The following is a 27,118-nucleotide window of genomic DNA, read 5'->3' as shown; positions in this document are numbered from 1 at the left end:
CCCATCCATTCTATATGCAGAACTTTTTCTATTACAAACCACTTTTGGCCAAAGGGGCAATGTGGGGTTCAGTATTTTTCCCATGGACTAGAGGAGCCGGGCATCGAACCACCGACCCTCTAATTAATGAAAAATCCCCTATACCTTCGAACCACACATTTAGATATTATTATTACTGTATAAATTAATTTGATAGACAGTTAACATATCCACATCAAGATAACCTGAATAGTTCAGACTTACACACACACACACACACACACACACACAGTTTAGTATTATGAGCGACAGGCCCACGCAGGTTAGAAATGTTATTTAAATGCTAATGACTCCTTTGCTCCTCCTGTGTGGTTCGGTCCGTCTGATCCCGCCACCTGTAGTTTACTGAATATTTAGTCTGACACAATGTGATGAAGACGTGCACACGCACACAGACACCAGGCCCGATCTATCACCACGCTAAACACTGCTTAATTAAAAACCAATAAAGTTTGATCCATTGCAGGAATCGCACACAGCAGAGCAGTTAACGTGACGCGAGGCAGCGTTTCTTCTCCTCTCTTCTTCTTCTACACTCGTCTTTTTTTTTATTTCTTTTCTATCTCCGCTATTTTCTCGTGCTCCCCCTCGACTCTCCCACTCCCCTCGATTTTCCTTCCGTGGTGATTTATTGCTCTTGTCTAAAGGGTGAAAAATAATCAACTTGAAGTGAAGAGTTTGTGAGAGTGTGTGTGTGTGTGTGTGTGTGTGTGTGTGACACAGAGGAAGGTGATGAAGTAGCTTTTAATCCAAATCCTGAATTTTCTGCTGAAAACCTCTTGGTCATGGCAGGTTAGACACACACACACACAGACACACTAAAGCCATATTTACACGGGCATGGGCACTCACAGAAGAGAGATGCACTAAGAAGTATAGAAGTGCGCAGACACACACAGACACACACACACACAGTTCAGAGAAGTCACAGGATTTCTCCTGTGTTGCACAAACTCAGCATAACTTGGATTAATGGAAGAATGGAATCACAAAACGCACATTTTCAGACCCACAACCACAGAGGATTGTCGGAATCACACACAATACATCACGTGTTCCTCTTCATACGTGTGGAAACTCACACGTAGGAGGTCAGCAGGGTGACGCTTTAAGGGTCAGGCCCTTAAATCACGGCAATTGTGTTTTTGTGTAATACTTTTAACAAAGAAACTATGTAGAAACAGAACCTGTTTGACGAAGGTAATGAAGTAACACACATAAATATAGAATGTTGTCGTCCTTTGAATTTGTGTGCGTCGTTTATAATTCAGCTTCCTCCTTAGAAGAGTGTTTTATTTCTCCTCTTTACCTCTCTCTTTTAATATAGATGTCTTTGAATGTCATTTTTATTCACGAGCATTCCTCTTTCATCATCAATCACCAGTTAGGATTTGTTTTGTCGCTCCCAACGTCCTGATTTCCAACGATTCCCCCCCTCCCCCCCGCACGGAATCGGCTTTTCTTTTCATAATTAACCTTTGCGTCGGCCGATCGGCGTCCACGAGGCCTGAAAGTGCAAATTGAAAAACACGGTCCGGCTGAAAACGTGCATCTTTTTCATGTTTTAAATCTGGTCCGGGGAGACGGAGACAATGAGAGCGAATGAGCAGAGTTTCATTTGTCTTCCTCATGACAGTGGACGGATTACCAGGAACTAATTGGACAGATTAACTTGGATTTGGCTGCGTCTCCTCCTCACCCCTTTCTCCTCCTCACCCGCTCCCTCCCTCTGTTCTCCCGGCTCCGCTCTCTTTCCTCCTCTTTTCCCTACTCCATATTTCTTGGCTCTTCCGAATGGTTCATGGTGCAGGAGACTTATGTTTTGTTTGTTTGTTGTGGCCCCTCAGCGTAGTTCTATTTAATTTAGTTTTATTTCCTCTCTCCTTTTGTTGTGCGCTCTTTAATTCCAACCTCTGGATTGTGCTGATATGAAGCTTGCCGTGCTCGGTGTTATTGTTGGTGTTTATTGGTATTGTTATTGTTTTCAAAGCTCCATCTGTGGAGAACAAAGCCTTTTAGTTCCAACATGAATCCAGCCGTTTGTCTGTCGACCGGAGGAGGAGAGGACAAGGAAGCCTCTGTGGTTTACCGTTGGACCGGGTCCCGCTTCGCCCTGGCCGCGTTCCAAACTAGTTATCGTCTTTTCCCATTCCCCCTCTCGGTCTCTCGGTCTCTCTCGGTCTCTCTCTCTCGGTCTCTCTCTCTCTCTCTCTCTCTGTCTCTCTCTCTTTCCCTCTGTCATCTTCTGCTCCCTTTTTCTGTCCCTCACTCCCTCCAGACCCACTTTCATTTTTACATGCACGGCTTTGTTTTTACTCTCTCTTTCTTTCTTTCTTTCTTTTTTGTCTTACTTTCTTTCTTTCTTTCTTTCTGTGTGTGTTTGTCAGTCAGGCAGTGAGTCATATATTTTGTTTTAATTCCACGTTGAGGACCATCAGTGTGTTGCACTGTTAGCATCAAGAGACCATGAAATCAATACAATTTATTAGACTGCCCTGCACTCCCACAATCGCACTCGGGTGTGTGTGCGTTTGTGTGTGTGATAGCCAGGTTTATGATGAGGATCACAAGTATTGATTTGAGCATGGAGAGAAAGCGAGAGAGAGAGAGAAAGAGAGGGAGGGATGGACGGATGGAGGAAGAGACAGCGAGAGGAGACGGTGGTGGAGAGACAGGCAGAGAATACAGCAGGTCTCCCTCTCACTCTATTTAAATGTCAACCATCTAATAACAGGTTGAGGCTAAAATGAAATGCTCCGACCCCTCAGCTATTAACACACACACGTACACACACATACACACACACACACACCGCTGAGCAATAATATTTGTGCAGCAGCTCGGCAGACAATTACCTGTCCGTCCGAGTATCTCCACGACCTCCATCCCTCTCTCCGTGCTCCTTCTCTTTCTCTTTTCTCTCACTTGGTCTATATGTCTCTTTATTAGTGAGCGATTAACATCTAAATGACTTAGCAGACCTCAAATCTGTATTCTGCCCCCAGCTCTGTGAGTGAGTGCACGTTTGACCTTGACAATGCATTCTTATTGACAGAAGTTTTATTAAGACCTGCACACACACACACACACACACACACACACAAACAGGCTCATAGGCGCGCACACACACATGCACACGCACATAAATAAACCTTTACATGCTCGCCTCAGATTTAATCTTGATTCGGTCACAACCCGAAGCCTCTCTGTGTGTTTGGCCGTGCATGTGAGTTTCTGTGCGTTTGAGCGTGTGTGTGTTTGTGTGTGTGTGTGAGTGACAGCCAGATAATGGGCTGTCAGAACAAGCGACAAGTTTGTGTCCTTGTGTTGTCTCCCCCGAGAGAGGAAGACCCAGGGAAAAACAGAAAATGAGAGGAGACGGGGGTTTTGGAGAGACTTGCATCTGTATTTAAAATGAGATTTTCATATATGGGAAGGGCGACAGCGAGGCAGAGATAGAACATCAGCAGGTGATAAAAATGATTATCACCGTGAATTAAATCTTGTCAGTTCATTACAAGGAGCAGTAAACAGAACTTTTAATTAAATTTGTTTTGGTCGCCCGTGGTTGTCCAGAGCCAATCTCAAAGATCAGTATCAGAGTTAATCAAGGTATATTTATAATTGGCTCTTATTGATCCAAAATGCATTGTGTGTTCTTTCGGGTTTTGTGTCACGATAACCTAATGCCCCAATTAACAAACTTAGATCAAACTCTGGATATTATCCTGAAGTTTTCTGGAGGGGCTGCATGTGGGAACACACAAAATTCAGAGTCACTTGCTCACGACTTTATCCAGATTTTTCCTATCAGCCCCAAATTAAACCAACGTCGGTTTCGATGTGTTGCAAACACAAAACTACACTTTTCCAGCCCCAAAGTTTAGCTCCACTTTTTTGAATACATGTCGGACGTCACACTCTCACACACAGATGTGGGCGCTGCACTTTAACTCCTGTAGATCAGGTGGTAACCGCTGTGTGATTAGTAGAAGGAGCAGTTTGTCCTGTGGAGTAATAGCTGCCTCTTTGATTGAGAGATATCTTTTTCGAGCCGGAGAAGTGGTTCCCTCCACTCGAGAAAAATCGCTCTTCTGCAACGATTGATGGCTGCCGAAGATAATGGCTTTCCTGCAGGGAAGGGCAGGTCCTCCATGCAGATGGGGAGCCTCAGAAGTAGCTCCTCTTCGTGAGGGGGTCCCACCCTCACTGTTGAATAGCTGAGGAAACCACCAGTGGTGCGAGGATGTACGGCCATTTACATCTCAATGCCGGGCTGTGTGGCCTGGAGTCGCTCGGCTGGTGGGATGTGGACGGGGGCTGGGGGAGGGGGGGTTATTGATCCAGTTAAATGAGCCAGTTAAGGTAATTAAAGCCCCAGGCCGGCGGGAGAGGAGATTATATTGACTATAACAGTCCTGATTACACATAAAAGATGGAAATCAAAGACGTGCCTCGTAGAAGTTATTGCACTTGAGGAGCAGTTGAATGGCAGCGAGGAGCCGGATGAGATGTTAGTAAAACCCTGGTTTTATAGAGGGAAACAGTTGACTCAGCTTTTTTTTTTGGCAAGACCAAGTACATCTGCAACTACCGTGCTCATTAATTACAAACCTTCTAAAGTTTATTGAAGTCTCTTCGCGTGTGGATTCATCACAAAATGGTCAAATGTTTCCAGTAAAGGCCGCTGCTCCTCGACATGGTGGCTGACCTTCCCTCTGTGGTTCCCTCTTCCTGCAGAACCCATGAGAACCCCCAAGAAGCTGAAGATCGCAGAGACCAGGTCCCGTATGATCGCCGTGGACTGGGAGTCACTGGGCTACAACATCACCCGCTGTCACACCTTCAACGTCACCATCTGTTACCATTACATGACGTCCAGCAACCGCAGCAAGGCCGACTGCCTGGACATGGACCCTAAAGGTACGACCCCACGTGTTAATGCAGGTTTACTCACTGCTGTTTTATACTATACAACAAAACCTAGGAGGGTTTTTAAGTAAATATATTTTTCATTTATTAATTATTGATTAAATGCCAGTTTAAAGTCAGATTAACACATTAACACCTTATGTATGGACTGTGGATTCTCAGTGGGATCATTGATTTTGTATTAATTTCAGATTTATTTTATTTTTTAAATGTATTAAAAGCACAATTTCAAATCCTTGAAAACTAGAAACCGAATATTGTTGGACATTTTATCAATCTATTCTAAGAACAACCTTTAAAGAGTGATATTGATGCAGTTTGTGCTAAAACAATTCATTGTTGATTGATGAGTCAATTGCAGCTTTTAACTTCCTTATATTGTTGTAAATTGAATATCTTTGGTTGTTACACTAAATCAATAATAAATAATCGTTAAACATGTTTTTTTTTCCTTCTCAGCACCACGCCACCTGGTGGGAAACCTGCCGCCCTACACCAACGTCAGCCTGAAGATGATCCTCACCAATCCAGAGGGACGGAAAGAGAGCGACGAGACCGTCATTCAAACTGATGAAGATGGTAAATGCCTGTTCTTACCCGTAGAGCATGTTTACAGGTATTTTCACAGGTTAGGTAACAGATGCTGTGGAATAAAGTACAAAGAGGAGTTGTAAATTAACACTCAGCATCATATGGCTAAACAGGAAAGTTACAACTTTAAAGAAGACAGTTTAAGATTCACTGTTGTGTGTCTTCCTGTCTCTTTCATTTCGGAGGACAGTAACCCATTTCCATAATTGAATAACTGTCTCTGTGTATACGTCAACAGTTCCAGGTGCAGTTCCCAGTCAGTCGCTGAAGGCCACTCCATATGAAGACAGAATTCTGCTCTACTGGAAGGAGCCGACTGAACCCAATGGAATCATCATACAATACGAGGTACTGACAGTCGCAGCAGTAGAAGGAGCTGATGAAGGAGCTGATGAAGGAGCTGATGAAGGAGCTGATGAAGGAGCTGATGAAGGAGATGATGAAGGAGATGATGAAGGAACCACATGTTTGGAAAAAAATATTAAAAACTTGTTTCTGTCTTTCTGCACCGCCTCAGATCAGCTACATCAGCATCCGTTCCTTCGACCCCTCGGTGCCTCTGCAGCGGCCGGGTCTCACGGCGTCTCTGCCCTCCAACGCCACCAACCACCTGTTCCCCCAGCTCCACCCGGGCGTCACGTACCATCTCTCTATACGAGCGTCCACCTCCAAAGGATTCGGTCCCGCAACCACGCTCAACGTGACCACCAACATCTCAGGTAGATAAAGAGATTTGCTGCTTCATGTTTTTATTATCACGTTTAGGTAGAAAGCAAAGTGATGTTTAAACTCTGGTGCTCGTCTTTCAGCCCCGACAATAGACGAGTACGACGGGTCGGAGGCTTTTCTGAATGAAACTGCCACAACCATCACTGTCCTGCTCAAACCTGCGCAGGCCAAGGGAGCTCCTATAAGGTACGTGTGTGGTTAGATTTCATATTTCCTATCTTTGGCATTAGGTTGGGTTTCATATTGTTCAGTGGGGGGGGATTAACCTTAATGTAAAGCATAAAGGAAAACAACAACAAATACGCTGCGCTTGTTATTTTCTAGGATTAGCATGGGATCAGATTACCACGTAAACATCTAACTACAGAGCTTGTTTTTGAAATTACAGTTGATTGATATTTCATTTTTTTTCATTGTACTGTCTTGTGTATATGAGTGTGTTAAAATAATTGAAATAATGAAAACATTGTCTACTTGTGTGTGTACAGTGCGTACCAGATTGTGGTGGAGGAGGTGAATCCTCAGCGGACTCGACGCCAAGCTTCCTCCGACTGTTACGAGGTGATTATTAATCTGTTTCTACAGTAGATGTAAGACGCTAGGCCATCGCAGCTTTTCTATATCAAGCTTTTCTATGTGTTTATTTGCAAACACACTTCTCCACTGCAAAAGTTCAGAATTTCATTGATGTCGTTTTATTTACATCAGATTTATTGACATGTTGCTCTCGATAAATCGTCTTCCCCCAGGTCCCAGTGTCCTACCACAGTGCGTCCAGTGGTGGATCTCCGTATTATTATGCCGCCCAGCTTTCCCCCAGCAGCCTGCCTGAGCCGCTCCCCTTCACTGTGGGCGACAACAAGACGTATCAGGCAAGTTAGAAAAGCAATAACTCATAGTTAAATCACGAGGTTTGATACAGAGGGAAGCACTGTGCAGTACACTCACAATCAATAGGGTAACAAACCAACAACCGTGGATTTTCTTAATCCAAACAACTGTAGTTCACGCAAATGAGATATAACATGTTAACACATTTGCATTAGAGATGCTGAGAGTTGAATTTTGGTAACTTTATACTTTGTGTAGTGTTTGTGTTGAGCTGAATTTACTGTCGGCCCAATTTTTATATTAAATCAATAAAAATCAGTTGTCATTTGACACGATGTGAGATAAACACCTCAACAAACAAACAAACGAAAGGGACAGAAGTGTTTTCTCTGTAGAAGACTTATTAATTAACAAGTGAAATCAGTGCCTGTATTTCACTTTATATAAAGTCAATAATCCCTTTACGTTTTCATCTGCAGGGTTTCTGGAATCCTCCGCTGGCTCCGAGGAAGAACTACAACATCTACTTTCAGGCCGTTAGCAGCACAGAGCGGGTAAATGAACACGTGACTATATTAACATATAAACATTCTCTTGGCTTCATGCTTCACTGTGTTCGTGTGTGGACTCATTGGTCTTAATGTGTCTTTTTCTTAAGGAAACTAAAACCCAGTGTCTGAGGCTGGCGACTAAAGGTGAGAGCACAAATCTCTTTCAAGATCAAATGCTTAAAAAATGTCCAGAGTTTTAAATATTGTTGTGTATCTGGTTTGGTCGATGTTTATTTGGTTCAGTTCCTGAGCGACAGATTGTTTGATGCAGTCAGTGTTCTTAATCTTATCAGTCCCTTACCTCTGAATGGAGTGGTGTTTGGCAGAGATGAGTCTGTATTAAGAGTATTAGAGAAGATAAGATCATATCTGTGCTCGCTAGAGAGTAAAAACATGTTAACGTCATGTATGTCTATCTGCACATTTAACTGGACCTGGAGTTTAACATTTGATGCTTCTCTGAGTAGCCATATGTTTATAGATTATCAGACTGGCTTTAAATGGTGTGGAGGTAATCCCCGGGGCAACCTCGCACAACTACACACATGCACAGAACACACACACACGTGTGCACACAGTGTTTTTCAGGAAAGATGTTCAGAAATGTGGCTGACGGATCAGAGTTTAGCCGCGCGGAGTAAGAACGAGGATAAACAGAAAAACACATTAACATGTTTTCATTGGAACTGATGTGTACAGATGTGTGGTTGTGAAGTGGAGAGCTTTTAACAGAGGAGACAATTTGAAGTTGACGTGGCTCATAATGTAGAACACAAGGGTAACGTCTGTCTGTCTGTCAATCAACAATCAACTTAGGCTGCGACTATTGATTATTTTCAGGATTAATTTAACAGCCAATCATTTTATAGTTGCTATTGAAAAAGGTTTATCAAATCACAAAAATATAGAAACTATATATAAATATGAAACTGAGAAATCCCCATGTTTTATTAGATGGACCTTTTGGGCATTTTGAATAAATTATAAAATAGCCAATTTTACAGCTAATTCATTTGTATCTGTCAAGGAATTGATTAATCAACAAAGCAAGTTAATTTGGCTAAAACCAGCTGAGAGTTAAAGCGTCATCATCATCACTACCATCTGACATCAGGGGCCTGACCATAGAGAAGCAGTTACTGGTGCCTGTGCAGTGGTTACTGGAACAGGTGGTTTCTTCACCATTAATCTGCCAGAAAGAGACACCACTCTGGTCTCTGGTCTCTGTGGCCTGAGGGCGTCTGAGTGAAGCTCAAAGACTTTAGAGAGGATTCTAGATTTTTTTTTAATAACCGGGAGAAAGACGCTCTAATGGACAGAGAGGTCGGACGACTGTCCCTTCTTTTTTCTCTGTCCCTGTGTGTGTGTATGTGTGTGTGTGTGTGTGTGTGCGCTCAACCGTGCGTCCGGGATGGAGGATTAAGTGATGATGGTCCTATTAGGTCATCTGGGGTATTGTGTATTGTCATTGCTGCCTCAGGGTGTTTTGTGGCGGTGTGTGTCTGTGTGTGTGTGTGTGTGTGTGTGTGTGTGTTACTTGTTGTTATGATTGTTAGTGTACTGACCTGGATAATTTCTGCAGACATTAAGAGCTACCGCCGACATTATGAGGTCAGACTCAGAACCCTGTGAAGTTTCTTTTTCCTTTTTTTGTTGTATTTTGTCTCGTCTCTTATATTCATGAAATTACCAAAGATTTCTTGGTCATTAATTAAAGATGTTTAAAACAGCCAATGTTATGCAAATTTGATCCATTAAGCAAACCAGATTTGTTTTTACTTTGTTTAATGTACAACTATTATTTATTGGTGAGTAAATATTCAAGATAAATTGACCAAGATATTAGATTTTTGAGGCATATACTGTTGCTGATATTTAAAAATATTTTTTATATATATATACATTTTTTTTTTCACAAACTCATGCATAGAAATGGAAAAGTATATTTTCAGTTTGTTTATTTTGTATTGTGACCATGAAAAAGAAATAATTCATTTCTTGAATATGAACTATTCAGAGCTGTACAGAAAGAAAAATACAGAATAATTATATTATAAAAGCAATTTTTCCTCGCCTGACATTACTGATCATACTTCATCGATCAATCTCAAACCTACACTGTGTGCCGGGTTAGTATTGTTACATAATAACCGTGGACGAGCACATGCCAAAGACCTCAGTGCCAGAAAAACATTATAACTCCACAATATGTTAAGGTCACAATATTGAGAGATATACAGAGACAGAGGCAGATTATTTTTTATCTTGTTGCTATTCAGCTTTTTAGAAGTGGATTATTATTTGATAGACGTATTGCATTATGTTGAGTTTTGTGCACGTCTTTGTGTTGGATTATCATAATGCATGATAATGTTCTTACGTCGCAGTATGAACTGCTCTGGCGTTAGGAGATCAGATCACTAAGTAGGGCTCAGAAGCATGAAAACAGATGCTCTCTCGCTCTCTCTCGCTCTCTCTCGCTCTCGGTCCATGATCAACAGGCTTTAACCTCAGTCTGCCCGAAACAAATTTATTTTTCAAAAACAGACACAATTTTGAGAGTTGAATCAGGAACCGAAATGAGTTTGAGTTCATATCCTTCACAGAGACATTTGTGCTGTTGGACATCTAAGGTTAAATCACATTTTCAAATGAGTGAGGATAATCTGAAATACACTGAAAAGACGAAGTACCAGACACACAATCAAATAACAGCCTTTCTTTATGCTTACACCCATTGTCCGTTGTTATTATTTTGTGTGTCTGCAGCTGGGAGGAGGTCGATGAAGTAGTTGTGCAGTGTTCACAAAATCTACTGTTAATGTCAAACAAGCCGCTCAAACAAACCCTCTCACTTTATTTGCCTCGTGACGTTTTCCCTGACATTTGTCTGACTTCCCTTCACACTGAATATCTAGAGTCTTGATATTTACCTGATCTTCAGCGCAGGCCGGATTAAACCTCCCTGATTAAACGGCTCATCAGGACTGGCTCCATATCGCGCTCTCACCACTTTCCCGATGTGAGGGCATTTTTGTTAAAGAACGTCTTCGGGGAGAGATCGTCCCTGAGGCCTGTCGCTCAGGTGGCAGTGTTTACCAGGTGCCAGCCGGAGGTGACACCTGGGGTTGTGTAAATACTTCAGAATAGAGCCAAGATCTGACATTATTTGTGTTGTTGGCTCACAGACTGTGCCGTGTGAGGGAAAATTCAGAAATGTGGAGATGGTTTACTGAGCTGAAGCTTCAGGGCTCCGGGGAAGTTTATTTTACTGGTGCGTTTGGTTTTTACTGAGACAGAAGGTTTGTGTGATTAGAAACATTTTTCAGTTTTTCTTCTTATATCGTAAACTCACTCAGCTACAGGAAAACTGAGATGCTCAAGCTTGGGAAACTGATTTCAAAAGTTTGTTTGATTTTCGGATTTTTCTTTCAGTTCCTCAAATTCATTCTTTTTTAGCTTAAATACTTAATTTTCAAAGATGTAATCATGGCTTTAGTGTTGGACATGGTTATTTTTTTCAAGCCTGTCCTTTTGTTTGATTGTTGTGAGCAAGAATTAACAAAAACTGTGAAACTGTGAAATTGAATGTAAGGTAAACAGTTTGGCCTTGGTGGAGGTATGGGCTTTACCTTTTCCTTTATAAATCTGGGATGATGATGTGCAATGACGAGCAGATCAAATAATGAAAATCATAAAAAAGTATGATTTCAGTTCAGTTCGATGACAGGCTCAGACTTGATGTTTTTCCTACTGTCCCTTCCTAGGTGCCACCGAGGAGCCGGAAGTCATCCCCGACCCGGCTAAACAGACGGACCGGGTGGTAAAGATCGCTGGGATCAGTGCGGGGGTTCTCGTCTTTATTCTGCTGGTGTTGGTAGCCATCCTATTGGTCAAGAAAAGGTGAGTGATATGACATCACCGTGACCTAATGAGGAGTTTGACGAAGTTCAAGTGAACAGTGCCCCACGTGCACACCGACACGCATGCAGATGCAAGAACACGTGGACACACCGGCGTGCGCCTGAATCCATTTCTCTTGTTGTGTGTTGGTCCAGTATTTGATGTAGTAACGCCATCTTCCATCCATCCACCATTAACGTTGATCTCCCCTCAGAACCGGTCTCACCACTGACATGTCGCAAAGGCTGAAGGTTTATTCTCCACCAGATCCACGCAGAAATAATTTTTCTAAAATCAGGAACTGCTGCTTTGCTTTCATGTGATTTAGATTTGAGGTTTATTCTTATTATTTATTGTATACTACAGCTTATGAAACAAACGAGACTAAACAACCGGTCAGAGCAGCTGGTGAAATCAATCCTCAAGCAGATTCACTTCACCAGAGGAATGGATTCTGGAAACAAAGACATAAAAACAAAACATAGAAGTAATCATTTGAAGCCTGTGGAGCATACAGACATTGTTTTAGCAGTTCTCTCTCATTCAGTGTAATCAAGTGCAGGTATAATTAAGCCTTGTTCAGAGAAAAAGTTAAGAAAGTAATAAGTGCACATTAATCCTGAAAGAAAATTTATAAACTCAGTGTCTCCTGGTTCTTCATCACCGAAGCATCTCGAGGTGTCAGAGGCGGTTCTGGTTTCGCTGGAACGTTTCTTGGCCTCTGTTCGTTTGGTTCAGAGCTCCCCCATGTGGTGGATGCACAGAATCGCAGCATGAGCCTCACACACAAGCTGAATCACACAGGTTCTTTATTCAGTAAAGCAGAAGACAATAGTGTGAAAACAACCTGCTGTTATTTCTGTGTTTTATCAGAATGTTTCTCAGAAAGTATTAAGAAGGTGAAGATTAGAGTACACGTCCTATTTCTACACTTAAAGGATTTCACTAGTGTTTGTTCACGAAGCTCCAGCAGTTGTTTGCATGAGAGCAGCATTATACCAGATGTTTTACAGAACTTTAGCTGCCTCCTAGTCAAATGTCTGAGTGAGCCAATGTTAAAATCTTATATATAGTCTATTGTTAGAATACAGTAGGAAAATATCTGTAAAATTCAAATGTCCACACACAATTTTCTGGATTATCGGCTTTATTAAGAAAACAGAGAGAGTTTTCAGTGTCATCCTGAGTGACTGAGGTCAGATGAGGTTTAATTTGTGAACAAACACGTTTATTACTGAAGTGTGTTTGTTTGCAGTAATTAACTCTCCCTTAACACGGTCGCTCTTCTCGTGACCGCCAAATTAAAAGCTGATGTCAATGGAAACTAAGTGCCTCATTAAAATGAGAGTAATTAGCAATTTAATTACATACATTCATGTCAAGTCTTTTTTGATTTCATATTATTATGAAAGGTAATTGTACAGAGTAAAATTAAATAAAAATAACTTAATTGGACATTGTAAAAACTTCAATATTAATCATGATCAATTTAGGAAGACGTCTCTTTCAGGAAACTCTGGATCACAGGATTTGGTTTGAATAGTGAAGTGTCACATATTTCCAGATGTTTTAGAGAAATACCAGCATCCGAATCTCACTCAGTAATCCAAAAACAATTAGACTTTAAATTACAGTCAGACCTGAACTCTGGTCACTGCACTTATCTGCTCCTGCAGCTCCTGACGTGTGTACTTCTAATGCTCGTAATGAATTCATGTGATCCGGCTCACGCAGCTCTAGTGTCAAGGTGTAATAGTCAGTTTTAAAGTGAGGCCCTGAGCTTAAAGTGTAGCTTATAAATACTTTATTTATTGAGGAAGCCGTCCAGTATTTGAAGTACGAGACATATTATCGCTTGTGTTTGATCCACAGTTTGCGCTCAGTGGCCTAATAACCTGTTTGACGGAACATTATCTGTCCCTGGAGGATTCTGATATTAGTAAGTTGGTCCAAATTGAGAGATAATGCATTTTCAGGAGGAGGTAACTGTTGTGTAAGGAACCAAGTTCAGTGTCTGTCGTTGTTCTCAACCAAAGTGAAAGAAGCTCAATCATTTAGCTGAGCCTGAGGCAAGTTCTAATCAATGTTAGCACCACATCACTAAATATTCACCAGACCGCCACAGGAGGACTTGTGATGTAAAGCTTTGTGTTGTTATATAATACGCAAGTTGATTTTTGACAGGTTGATCTATCTACTCACTTAAAAAAGAGCACTACTGTTTGAAATGATATATGTTTGTGTAATTACGAGGATAAATTCGATTGTGCTGCACCAAACATACAACAGATGTTTCCAGATGAAATGACAAGTGAATGAGAAAGAAAATTACCTTAGAGTAACTTAAAACGAGTTCTTGAAACTTCTTGGTCACATTTTCATTTGGTTATTAGTCACATTAAGTTCATTCAGACATTTCTAGATTGATTTATGACAAAGTGTGATGCACTCATAAAATGTAATGAAAGCATTAGTGATTCTCACGTCACCCTCATGAGCCCGAAGTGAAGCTGTTCAGTCGTTCTCTCTTTTCCACGAAGGTTTCTGGGGAGATCAATCGTCATCGTCATTGAACCTTTACAACTTTGAACAATACTGCATCTTTAAAATAGTGGGACATGATGACATCACTATGACATCATGCTTGCTTTACAGGACGCGAGCTGCGTGCTGTTACAGCTCCGACAGCTTTGACCAAATGTTAGGGGTCAGCGAGAGTGATTGGCTGATCGGGGCTAAAACTATGATTAGGTTTGAGGAAGCAGATTTGAAAATATTGCATGAATAATTTAAATACAACACCCGAAAAGGAGAGGAAGCATGCTGAGAGGTTAATCCTGATAGTTTGTTGTTATTGTAGTAATACTTTTAGCTTGTTTTATAGTATTTATTCAGCATTAAAGAAAGAAGGGCCCATAGTAATTACCACAACCCCTTGCATGACCCTCAAGTTGTAGCAATCGAAAGGTGTTTTCTTCTGTTTCTGTTGTTGCTGGTTGGGAACAGGACAAGTATTGTCCTTATTTGCATATTCATGACCCTTGTGTCTCATTCTTTGCTTTCTGATTGGCTCACAACCCCCAGGAGGACCTACTATTCATACTCTTATTACCTGTAAGTAAACAAACAATCAGCTCACCCAGCCGCTGGTACCTTATTGGGCGAACTCTTAGTGGCTAGTTGTTGTTATTCTTTTAAAGATGCAGTATACTTTTTTCAAGACAAAACACATTTTCAGCTCTGACCAACCAACCAGCCAAAGCCATCCTCATTGATGCCTCACCAGGGTGGGGGTCAATTCACCTTCATGTCAGTCAGTTCAACGCTTTACATAAACAAATTTTATACGATACCCTTAAAACATCCAGAATGTTTTTGGAACGCGAATGATGATGTTTTTACCGTCATTAAAATCCCATGAAACAAACCAAAGTTGACTCAGTAGCTGATGAAATGTTGTCTTCGACCAAAGGGACTGAACTGACGGTGAATTGGCCTCAGGCCCGGTGTCCTCTACATGCTCCAAAGACGCTCTGAAGCAGGCTCATGAAGGCCAAAGTTGGCCACAAACCCGACACGGGCCATTTGCGTGTTATTTGAAAAAAGAATGCTGCACTTGTGACTTGTAGCTCTTTGTGTGCATGTAGTCATGTGATCATCCATCCGCCCATCAAGTCACAGGTATCGTGCACAGTGCGTCTCTTCACTGTCGGTGGAAACCAGGCGGCTCCTCCATGTTGGGACTCACGGTGTCTGGTGTTGTGTCGGTAGCTCTGAGGTTCTCTTTGTGTTTTGGGGACATCCTGCTCTTCTCTGTCTCTCTGTGACCAAAATAGATCCACAAAACCTGCACTGGCTTTAAAAAGAGGTGGAGAACTGTTCACCATCAACATGGAGATAATTAATGAAGCATAAGCAGCACTGCCACACATATAAAGTCATTATTATTGATTCATCTAATCCGTTTTATAGCTTGTAGTAAGTTTGAAACCCCCTTAAGTCAATGTCAGTTACTATTACTGGTAGTTTAATCATTAATAATTAATTATTAATGACATCTCTCCCCCCACCCCAGCTGTGGTCAAAATCCATTTCTTTATATCTGTTTCTTTGTCTCCGTCCTCTTCAGTTTGTACAGTTGACAGCAAACGGTGGTGCATAATTCAAACTCTCCTTCTCAACGCTTTTCATGTTTTTTGTGAAACGACCAATAACACAAACAGCTTCACGTGGCCAGTGGTTAAATCTATGTTTTCTGCTGAGTGTGTTTGTGTGTGTTTGCGGTCTTGGAGGTGGAGTTGGTGTATTTTGGGGTCAAGAGGTAAAAAAATACACAACAAACCCACACAGCATGCATTCTGTGTGGGAAGAGCCGTATATAGCCGTATCAGTTTGGCAACGACCAAAATCTATTTATTTTATCCATCCTTCCGTTCATTAGCTGCAGCCATTTTGTTTCCTAGTTGTCGAGATTTTCTTTTCAAAATTCGCGTTTGGAATCAAATTGTAATTCAAGCGAGACGCTACTTTTTCTCGAGCACAACATGAAAAACATCAGTTCACCAGTAGAGATTACCTTTGCTGTAATAGAGCGTAAAAGTCCCCCCCCCCCCCGCCCCCCTGCTGTTGTTTTAATGGGATTTGTTTTCGATCTTTGCTGTCAGATGAAACCAAATTTGTTTGTCTTTCTTATATTTTATATTTGCTTCTTTATGAAGTTTGGATTCAGATAACACAGACACGTTCCCAAATTTAAAACTAGAAATTGATTTCAGAATAAAATTAGCGTTAAGGTGGAATTCCTCTGACAGCTCCTCTATAGCACCGAGGTTGATGACAGGTTCTCCCTTTGCTTCTTGACCGTAGGTTTTAAGCAATTTCCCTAGATGCTGTTTTCCTTTTGTTCCCATAGCCTGTTTAATGCTGCCATTTATAAACAAGCCTCTCCTCTACTTTCCTTGCTCGATCTCTTCCTCTCTTCTTCTTCTCGTCTCCCTTCCCTTCTTCTTCTCTAAACTCTGCATCTTGAATCAGAAGCCTGCAGCCCCCAGCTAAGCTACTTTTACCAAAAAAAAGAAAAAGATTCAAAATCACAAAATACGTGAATATCTGAACATTTACTCCCAGTAAGGCTGTGTTCTGCAGGCTGGCTGATGTTTGTGCTTCTGTCTGTGAGATGCCTGACTGTGTCCGTCTCTGCCCCCCCCCTCCCCCACCCCCCGACAGGAAACTGGCCAAAAAACGTAAGGACGCCATCGGAACCACACGGCAGGAAATGACGCACATGGTGAACGCCATGGATCGCAGCTACGCCGACCAGAGCACTCTGCACGGAGAAGACCCGATGGCCGTCACGTTCATGGACTCGCACAACTACAACAACAGATGTAGGTTCAAAAGCAATGCTGTTATTAAACCTTTGACCTTATAAAGTGGCCCCTGTGGCATCTGAATTTTAGAAAGGGTTAATAATTTGGTCTGATATGTAAACGAGAGAAGAGTGCATCATCTGCAAAGAAATTAAATGAATGCATGAGAATTCATGGCTTTGCCGGACCACACAGAACCAAGATTGTAGATTGGTTTTGCCAATAAAGGTATAAGATGTTGTATTGGAGAATATCTATCGCCCCCCCACTTTCTGGTCCTCCTCTGTGTTTGAGTTCTGCTGAAATTGAAAGCGTCTCCTCACCATGTTTCCTTCTACAGTGCCCAACGACCCTCTGGTTCCTACCGCTGTGTTAGGTGAGACCTCTAGCATGGTTGGACAAATCCCATTCATCACCAGAAACGCCCTGTAGCGATCACCCATCAGTGTCATGAAGCCCCCCCCCCCCCGCGCTTGTAGCCCCTGTCCTGTGTGTCCCTGTGCGTCATTCCATAAGTCCCACTGTGGCTGTCGGACCTGGTCTAAGCCTCCATTACATCCTGTTGTGACTCGTGCTTCGACATTCAAGCCTGTGCAGGTGGATAGTTTGGCTCGTTTGAAGTATCTGTACGTTGTATTTAATGTACAATTAAAAGTACTAAATGTTTAAGTAAGTTCACCGCAGTATTACCACAAATTAAACACAGCAACTTTCTAAGAGTTGTCTCAAAGGAAATAAGTGTGATGGATTAGGATATCTAAGGGGAAGCTAAACTGTGTATTCGTCTTTTATCTAGTTTCCCACTGCCTCCCACTGCCAACTTGTCTGTGTAAAACATGGCCAGTACAAAACCTCCAGCAGCCAAGCACTTCATCTGTCGCCCTGTGGTTTGCCGGGGTTCAATCACTCCCAGCTCCATCCATGGATTCTGTCTCCTACCGAGCGTTATTGATATTCACAGTAATCACCAGCGTTCTCCCTCAGAGACCTCATTATCTCCAGAGCGCTGCGTCGTTTCAAGGGACGCCATCATCTCCTGTCCCAAATAACGACAGCAACTGACACTTGAAAGACGGAGGACAAAATGTTCACGTTGGCGCCGCCGAATAAAATCTGTGACATCAAGTGATGGCGAGCAACTTTGGGCCTGCCACTCTGCGTCTTCGTTTTTTTTCTTAAATGTCCAATGCGCTGGATCGAGACGTCTGCCTGAGCGTGAGCCATCTGTGTCAGTCCCCAGGCTGGTTGTGTTGCCCCAGTCTGAATATCTGAACCGTGAAACCTGTCGTTTTTTGCCAAGTTGGGATACTTCTCCGGCTCGACTGCAATGTGTTTATCTGTCGCTCACTCTGGCGCGATGTGGAGTTCCAACGTGTCTTCGAGGCATCTGCAATCCACCGCGCCACCAAACTGTGTTAATCAACTGTTTCATAGCTTCTAATATAAAATGAAGGCTGCAGTTACAATCTGTCCCGGCCAATCACGTCACATTGGGGGTGGAGGGGGGGGGGGGGGCTAGCAGGAAGTAGTGAATTTAGTGGCGGTGTCGGGTCAAGTTTACCGTTAATTGGCCTGATGAGGGCTTAACAAAGCTTTAACAATCCGTAATGAGCTGCCGTGAACTTGGAGCGGAGGGAAGCATCAGCTGGGTTAAATAAACAGTGTCAGTTAATGAACTGTGGTGTTGATGGAATCCCCCCCCCCCCGAGCTACTCCATTATACAACCTGTCAGTCTTTACATTGCCACTGTCACCTCCCATTACCTCGCGCTACACGGAGATACTAGAAATCCCGCAGGAAATTTGACCCTTGAATCACCTCTAACTCTCAAACTGTTTCTCATTTCTCTGAGTTAATTATGACCAAACTCTGAACTCTGAATTAATTTTGTAACTTTATGCACAATATTGGAAATAGTTCTATGACCTCCATGATTACGAAGCTTTGGGCATAAAGTTAGCGACGTGGCAAGATGGTTTCTGACCCATTTAATATAACACAGATAACATAATCAGCTGTTCCCGGGGGCCCCTTTCAGTTTGGGAACCCCCCCCCTGGCTTTTCCTGTCTCGTAGTGAAGCCCCTGGTCCTGCTGTTAATCGTTTCTTTTGTTGTTAGAGATGTTGTTTTAGTGGTCCAACACATTTTGTGTTTGTTGTTACATGTGTTTGCACATTTTCCATTGTTTCCCAAATTTTTCCATCATAAATGTACCTTTGCACTCTGTGAAGCTGGTGTAAAGTGGTCAAACTGAACCTGGAGCTGTAACTTAATCCTCACAAACCCCTTTTTCCTCTTTTCTTTTTCTGCTGCTTTGACTTGTAGTTCCGATCACAGGTGAGTACAAAGGGAATGAAACAGACTGACAGAGCGCTTGTTCGGTTTGTCTTGAAATGCAGAATATTCTGATGGTTTTAGGTCAGAGACATAAGAAGAAAGAAAAGCAGCTTTTGATAAATCATAAATTTAACCTGAACTGGTTTCCTCTCGTAGATGAGAACCACAGCGCCTCGGCAGCGGAGAACAGCCGGCTCCTGGATGTTCCTCGGTATCACTGCGAAGGCACCGAGTCTCCTTATCAGACGGGGCAGCTCCACCCGGCCATCAGAGTGGCCGACCTCCTGCAGCACATCAACCTGATGAAAACCTCCGACAGCTACGGCTTTAAGGAGGAGTATGAAGTAAGATTATTATGATCAGGGCTTTTCTTTACACCAGAGCCTGGAGCCGTAAAACAGAAGTGTTATTGGCTGGTTGGTTATTATCTCAAGTACAAACCCTGACACGGATTGTTTCCAGTATCAGAGCAGCTGATGTACGACCCTCTATCCCCCTCAGCGCGGGGGGGTATGTTTAAGGATCCATGACGTGTAATTTTCCTTCCCATGTTCTTGTGTGTTGTTGGTGATACAGAGCTTCTTCGAGGGCCAGTCGGCCTCCTGGGACGTCGCCAAGAAGGAGCAGAACCGCACCAAGAACCGCTACGGGAACATAATAGCATGTAAGCAAATAAAACCAAAACACAGGGGCTTTATGGAAAAAAAAAAAAAAAAAGGGAACCAGTCATTTGTTGCTCTGTCACCTCTCTCACTGTCCCCCCCCCCGCCCTCTGTGTTTCTCTGTAGATGACCACTCGAGGGTTATTCTTCAGCCCATCGAAGACGACCCCTCCTCCGACTACATCAACGCCAACTACATCGATGTAAGTGGAAACGCATCGAATGCTACTATTGGCTCCCAACGAAACCAACGAAACCACACCCCCTCGCTCGTATGTCAGGCCTCTATACCTTTATTGCGTCTTCTAGTCATCCCATCGTCACCATTTACTCATCAAGCCCACGCATCGTCCATGCAGCACGTGTCCTTCTCATCTTCCTCCCAAGTCCATTCACTCACCCTTTCATCCTGAGGTTATAGGTTCTAACCCATCCAGATGATTTAAACCACTTCATATGTGATTTACATTAAATGAACAGTAGATTTGTAGTTAATCATGATTTTGGATTAAGCACAGTTTTATAGACATTTATAGATATCAGTCCTCTAAAATGTGCCTGATTTATCATTAGATGATTCCTTAAGAGTTTACTAAATTTTGCTAAGCTAAGATAAATGGCTTACGGCTGTAGCTTCATAATTCACCTATAAGCATGCGAGTGGAAAGATTCTTCTCATCTAACTCTCAGCATAAAAGCTCATTTTACTGCTTCCATCTTTTAACTGGACTGTCTGTCTATTCATTTTTGTCTAAACACTGGTTATTATCCTTTTTTAATTTATCATGTGTTCATTTATCATCCACACCGGTCTCTCCATCTTTCCAATCTTTCATCTCTTCATCCTTCATCTTTCATCATCTCCACTTGACTGTCACCTTCACAACAATCATCTGCATGTTGGTCTTTCACGTTGTGTTTTTTTTTTTTATGCTGTTATGCTTATCGAATGCTCTTCTATGGCATCATTAACTTCCATGGTAGCTGGTGCAGGCATGGTGCTGCTCACATAGAGCTAGAATCAGAATGAATAGACAGGGCACCACGATGTATCCAGTCAATACTCGACTGGGACTAAACTGGGACTGTACTGGGAATAGATCTAATCTGCACCAGTAGTGTTTAGAGAGGTGGTGACGTGACATCCGGATGTGCCCTTTATATTCATTCTGATTCAAGAGATCATGTTTTATTTTCTGCATGGCCTGTTCAAACTCCCATTTCATCAATGCAGCTTTTCTTTTTTCTGATTGACACTCACTGACATTGTTGTGCTTTCTTTCTTTCCTCCTTCCTTCCTTCCTTCCTTTCCTCCTTTCTTTCCTCCACTCGTTCTTTCTGCCTGTGGCTTGGGCTGTAGATTTGGCTGTACAGGGATGTAAGTATCACTGAGGATTCTTTGCATTCATGCCGCTCTACTTTTATTTGACACATCCCTCCATGCACTCTCACCTTCACGTGCATCGAGTCACGGTGAATGTACGTTTTGAGTTGCTGGGGCCTCGGCTGCATGAGCTGGTCCTCCACATCTCGACCTCTTATAAGCGTTTCTCACTCCTCACTGTGAGCTGTGAAAGTTGCTTTTGCTTAGTCGCCTCGGTGGTTGTCATCGCTCGTTGCTCTTAGGAAGGTGACAGGCAGCGATGCAGAGTCATCGGTAGATTCTGGGTCATAATTATTTTTGCAGCTTGGGTTTTGAAAGTTCAGAAATGTCGAGTAAAAGTCAAATCGTACGACCACGAAACGACCGACTCTCCTAATGCAGTTTTAAATAAAACGATATACTCTTAACTTTATGTCAAACATCTTGGAGATACTTCGTAATGTTTCTCTCTCGGCTGAGGGGAATGCAAAATCCGTTTTGACAAATACAATTTTGCACCTCAGATATTAAATATCTATTTTTGATGCATATTGAGTTGTTTTTGGTTGTGCTGTGTTTTCAGGGCTACCAGAGGCCAAGTCACTACATCGCTACTCAAGGTGAAACACTACAACACACTCCAACCCATGCTGCCACTCACAGGGTGTGAGTCATAGAAAGTGCTGAAGATGTGAGTGTGTGTGTCTGTGTGCAGGTCCTGTTCATGAGACTGTGTACGACTTCTGGAGGATGGTGTGGCAGGAGCAGTCCGCCTGCATCGTAATGGTGACCAACCTGGTGGAGGTGGGAAGGGTAAGTTGTGCACACTCCCAGAGAAGAACATGTTTTATTATGATAATTACACTGAATTTGATCAAATATTTAATCCTTCATTCTCTCTTTTTAAGGTCAAGTGCTATAAGTATTGGCCCGATGATGCCGAGGTGTTCGGAGACTTCAAGGTGACGTTTGTGGAGGTGGAGCCTCTCGCTGAGTATGTGGTTCGCACCTTTACACTGGAGAGGGTGAGTGGTTTTCTGCCAGTTTACGTTTTGCATCATGTGATAAACTGTCTTCGAGTGTAATTTGACCTTAAAATGTATTTTGTGTTCATTCAGCGTGGGTTCAATGAGGTCCGTGAAGTCAAGCAGTTCCACTTCACAGGCTGGCCTGATCACGGAGTTCCATATCACGCCACGGGACTACTTTCCTTCATCCGCAGGGTTAAGATCTCCAACCCACCATCTGCTGGTCCGATTGTGGTCCACTGCAGGTATGAACACATTCTGTATGATTAATATTACCATTACTTTTATAAATACACGTACACAGATCAATTCAAAACGTCCCTCTCCCTCTGTCTGCAGTGCTGGAGCAGGGCGGACCGGCTGCTTCATAGTCATTGACATCATGTTGGACATGGCGGAGAGAGAGGGCGTGGTCGACATCTACAACTGTGTGAAGGCTCTTCGCTCCCGGAGGATCAACATGGTACAGACTGAGGTGACTGCATTACCCATCCTTCATCCACATGTCCATCTTAAGAGTATTCTCACTGTGAGGCCCGGCCCTCTGCATGGTGCAGGCTGAGGTGACACCGCGTTCATTTCATAAACACACACCATCCCTCCACAGAAACCACACAATGTTGTTCTGGTCCGGACAGAGGTGAAACAAAATCATGGTCACTCATCAAGTCGCTTCTTACAGGGATTTGAAAATGTGGTACTTTGGCAGCATCCAGTGGTCGGATTAAGAATTACACCGTGGCGGCTCCATTTTCTATGGTTTATGCAAATATGACTTTGTTGTTTTAGCATGTTAGATAATAATCATTTTCATATTAATTTATTTTTATGTTAAATTATTATTTCTTTAGTTTAAAGACCTTTTGATTTTTGCTAAGGTTGTGGTTTAAACTCTGTATAAGTAGTTTCTATGGCGGCAACAACTTATAAAGAACAATTTAATGAGAAGCTTATTAAATAATTAATTATTATATTCATATTATATTATCAATACATTTTAAGAATGGATTAATACCCCAAGAGCATTCACACCCACAGCTTTGAAAAACCTCAAATGACACTTTCCCACACAAACTAACTCATAAGTGAATTAACTCAAACTTACAGTCATCATCTCACCTCATGACTCCATCTCCCATCAGCCACCTCTCACTCACAGCGTCTGCCTGCTCACCTCCATGTGGTTTCACAGCTGTCTGTGTTTTCCCCCCTTGTCACAGGATGTGTGCGTGTGTGTTTTAATTGTTTGCCAATATCTAAGTGTAATGTTGGTGTGGATGATTTGACATTGTGATTTGAATTTACCTGTCTCCAGGAGCAGTACATATTCATCCATGACGCCATACTAGAGGCGTGTCTATGTGGAGAAACAGCCATCCCAGTGTGCGAGTTCAAAGCTGCTTTTTATGAGCTGATCCGGATCGACTCCCAGACCAACTCGTCACACATAAAGGACGAGTTCCAGGTAAGATCAGATCGAAATCTCTGTTGTCACACATTTAAGTGACACAAATCTATTGTTCTGGGTATTGCACATTCAGCCGCTGTGTGTTTGAAGCAGTAAAAGCTTAAAGACAGAGGAGTATGTCAGTGGAGCTGAATGTCACAGCACAAAACAAACATCAAAATGTCAATAAAAACCTTCTGGAGCTGCCCCTCTAGCATTATCCACTTCTCGTCTCCGGGCTCATTGTGTTCTGCAAACAATCATATCTTCAGAATGTCCAAATCCAGAGTTCAGTGTGTTTATCCTCCAGCTTCATCCCACAAGCATCAGTCAAAACAACTCAGAGGCTTCATGAAGGCTCATCTGCGCAGCTGCAGCTCAGAAGTTTCATAGACACTATTTCTCTAACGTGATCTAAGAACATGTGCTCGTCTTCTTGAGTCTCACCTTTGAAACCAAACACACACGTGGATATATCTGAATATATTCTTAACTCAGCAGTGGTGGATGAAGCACTCATTGAAAATATAAAAAAAACAATGTGCACATTTAACGCAATGCATTGTAAAAATGTAGATTATTTGCTGATATATGCAGTACAAGTGAAAAGTACTCGAACATTAATCTACTTTGGTCAAGTACAGATGTAAATGTACTTCCTCACGTCCCCCCCACTCATGTGTGATAATGTCTTTTTGTCCAGACTCTGAACTCGGTGACTCCGCAGCCGCAGCCCGAAGACTGCAGCATCGCGTTGTTGCCTAGAAACCAAGACAAGAACCGCTTCATGGACGGCCTCCCCCCCGACCGGTGCCTCCCCTTCCTCATCACGATAGACGGAGAGAGCAGCAACTACATCAACGCCGCGCTCATGGATGTAAGTCTCCCACGCGCTCACGTGCACACACAAAGCAAGGTCGTGTTATTTTCAACACTTAGAGGAAGAGTGGTTTGGGACATTTCATTTCGTGGGTCAGTGGGTTTGTATTCGAGCAATAAAATGTGAAAGAAATTATTAAAAAAAAAATGTCTGTGGTCCCAAACTACAGTCACACATTTGTTGAAAATGATACAGACTTAAAAGAGATTAAACTGATGAAGAAAAACACATGTTTGTGTAACACACACACACACACACACACACACACACACAGACTCCCCTCCCTGTTTGTGTGATGCTGAGTTTGTGGTTTTTTGCAGCAGAAGGCTAGAGACAAATCCAGGTTCTGAAAAAGACCAGTAGCTTCTCTGGCCGCCACCCAAACATCTGAAACAGCTGGTTCTGTCTCGACGTGTCGCCTTTGGCCCGTGGGGAGGAGCATCAACTCGTGACTATCACTGACAGGGACCTGCTATCCCACCTTAAATATCGGATTGGCAGGTTATTGTCAGTGATAATCAGAAGTTATTGAGACTTATGGAGAGGGAGGAGAAGTCAGTGCGGGTGGGCGGGGGGGGGGGGTCAGTTTCATACTAATGTTTGAAGTAAGACGTGTAACAAATGCATGTTGTGAAAATGAGACCTGGCTTCTCTCCAACAAAGACGTTGGAGGACGAAAATAAAAAACAAAATGCTGCAAAACGTTTTGAGTCTCGCGAAGTCGAAACTTACCTTTGGCCTCTCTCTAACCAAGCTGTCAGAAGAGTTCCAGGTAATAAGATGATGTGTCAAATCTCCAATATACTGGATTTGTTTCATGGCTTCAGTGTCGTTCCGCCACCAGGTTCATGTTACTGTACCCCCCCACCACCACCACCACCACCACCGCCCCCCCCGTCATTCACACCCATGTCACATATCTGGCTGCACATGTTCATCCAGGAGGAGTCGGCCCTTCAGTTCAGTCAGTTCATCACGGAGACAGAAACTTTAAAAACATATTTTACTTTTGGACTTTGACCGACTTGAACTGACGGGACGAGAAGGTAACTGACCCCAGTAGACGTAGTAGACGTGTATTTGTTGTAAAGCATGCTCCTCCCCCTCACCTCCGATAGGCCCACTGCATGATCATGTGACCAAAACATCCCCCTGTTTTAGAAGAGTGCTCTCTGTGTCGTGTTCCACAAACTGTGTCACTCCTCCCTGTTGTTTGTGTGAGTGTATGAGAGATGTCACAAGTAAAGACATTTAAAGAATATTCAGATTAGGTGTCAGACAAACTTCTTCTGGATTTTAGAGAAGAACTAAGGAGCTGATTTGAGTTTCTCTGATTCCTGCAGAGCTACCGGCAGCCGGCTGCGTTCATCGTTACCCAGCATCCTCTGCCCAACACCGTCAAGGACTTCTGGCGTCTGGTCTACGACTATGGATGTACCAGTCTGGTGATGCTGAACGAGATCGACCTGGCTCAGGTAACCCGCCACACTAATGTCTTATTATCATTTTTAATAAAAGACATGTTGCTGTTTTTTCCTGTTTTCTCCGAAGCTGACGTTTGAGATGCTCTGTTCCCAGGGTTGTCCTCAGTACTGGCCTGAGGAGGGCATGCTGCGCTACGGCCCCGTCCAGGTGGAGTGTATGTCCTGCTCCATGGACTGTGACATCATCAGTCGCCTCTTCAGAGTCTGCAACCTCACCAGGGTTCGTGGATTTACTCTGTCGCCATTTTCCTGCTCTCATGTGGTCGATTAATAAAGTCATTATGCTTCTTAGTCTGGATGTGAATTAGGTTGAGATGTGTCAGCTCCTCTGATTGTGATTTTGTCTCCTCAGCCTCAGGAAGGCTACCTGATGGTCCGTCAGTTCCAGTACCTGGGGTGGGCGGGGCACAGAGAAGTCCCCGCCTCCAAGCGCTCCTTCCTGAAACTGATCCTGCAGGTGGACCAGTGGCAGCGCGAGGGGGAGGAGGGGGAGGGAAGGACCATCGTGCACTGCCTGTGAGTAAACACCAGATAAACAATATACACACCTTCTTTCTCAACGTAGCAAGGGCTGTTTTTCTAAATAGACGTTTTTCTCTGTGTGTAGAAACGGAGGCGGGCGCAGCGGCGTGTTCTGTGCCAGCAGCATCGTGTGTGAGATGGCCAAGAGGCAGAGCGTGGTGGACGTCTTCCACGCCGTGAAGACGCTGAGGAACAGCAAGCCCAACATGGTGGACACGCCGGTGAGTTGTGGACACGGATTCAAAAGAAAGAAACGTCTAAATGACCGATTTGATTATTGATAATATCTGAATTTATTTAGACCGATAAATTCCTGGAATTATTTCAGTTCGTATCTCCATCATATTTACACCCTAGAAACAATTTATGATTATTTATGTCTACTCTATTTTTATAGTTTATGTTTCAGGAGGAAGTTGTAAATCTGTCTGTGACCATTCAAACTTTGA

The 27,118-nt window shown here is 43.0% G+C and overlaps 1 protein-coding gene across 12 annotated transcripts in view; it reads left to right on the top strand.

Moving 5' to 3' along the window:
* Positions 1–27,118, top strand: part of ptprk (protein tyrosine phosphatase receptor type K) — a 90,177-nt gene that overhangs the window by 60,318 nt on the left and 2,741 nt on the right. For 2 of the 12 annotated variants that reach the window (XM_062411360.1, XM_062411363.1), the window contains 28 exons: positions 4,780–4,962; positions 5,431–5,550; positions 5,801–5,910; positions 6,080–6,281; positions 6,372–6,477; positions 6,780–6,852; positions 7,041–7,163; positions 7,602–7,676; positions 7,781–7,817; positions 11,441–11,576; positions 14,661–14,690; positions 16,803–16,963; positions 19,440–19,627; positions 19,860–19,947; positions 20,072–20,217; positions 21,306–21,323; positions 21,892–21,928; positions 22,024–22,121; positions 22,217–22,333; positions 22,427–22,581; positions 22,676–22,811; positions 23,652–23,801; positions 24,487–24,660; positions 25,418–25,435; positions 26,007–26,138; positions 26,242–26,367; positions 26,500–26,663; positions 26,755–26,890. In XM_062411360.1, the coding sequence (XP_062267344.1) occupies positions 4,780–4,962; positions 5,431–5,550; positions 5,801–5,910; positions 6,080–6,281; positions 6,372–6,477; positions 6,780–6,852; positions 7,041–7,163; positions 7,602–7,676; positions 7,781–7,817; positions 11,441–11,576; positions 14,661–14,690; positions 16,803–16,963; positions 19,440–19,627; positions 19,860–19,947; positions 20,072–20,217; positions 21,306–21,323; positions 21,892–21,928; positions 22,024–22,121; positions 22,217–22,333; positions 22,427–22,581; positions 22,676–22,811; positions 23,652–23,801; positions 24,487–24,660; positions 25,418–25,435; positions 26,007–26,138; positions 26,242–26,367; positions 26,500–26,663; positions 26,755–26,890 (3,239 nt within the window). Of the gene's footprint in view, positions 1–4,779; positions 4,963–5,430; positions 5,551–5,800; positions 5,911–6,079; positions 6,282–6,371; positions 6,478–6,779; positions 6,853–7,040; positions 7,164–7,601; positions 7,677–7,780; positions 7,818–11,440; positions 11,577–14,660; positions 14,691–16,802; positions 16,964–17,285; positions 17,322–19,271; positions 19,284–19,439; positions 19,628–19,859; positions 19,948–20,071; positions 20,218–21,305; positions 21,324–21,891; positions 21,929–22,023; positions 22,122–22,216; positions 22,334–22,426; positions 22,582–22,675; positions 22,812–23,651; positions 23,802–24,486; positions 24,661–25,417; positions 25,436–26,006; positions 26,139–26,241; positions 26,368–26,499; positions 26,664–26,754; positions 26,891–27,118 lie in introns of all 12 variants that reach the window. The other 10 variants (XM_062411372.1, XM_062411365.1, XM_062411361.1 and 7 more) reach the window with 10 other exon arrangements.

Source organism: Platichthys flesus, chromosome 18, assembly GCF_949316205.1.
Source record: "Platichthys flesus chromosome 18, fPlaFle2.1, whole genome shotgun sequence".
NCBI classification, from domain to species: Eukaryota; Metazoa; Chordata; class Actinopteri; order Pleuronectiformes; family Pleuronectidae; genus Platichthys; species Platichthys flesus.
This window is presented reverse-complemented; position numbering and strand designations above follow the sequence as displayed.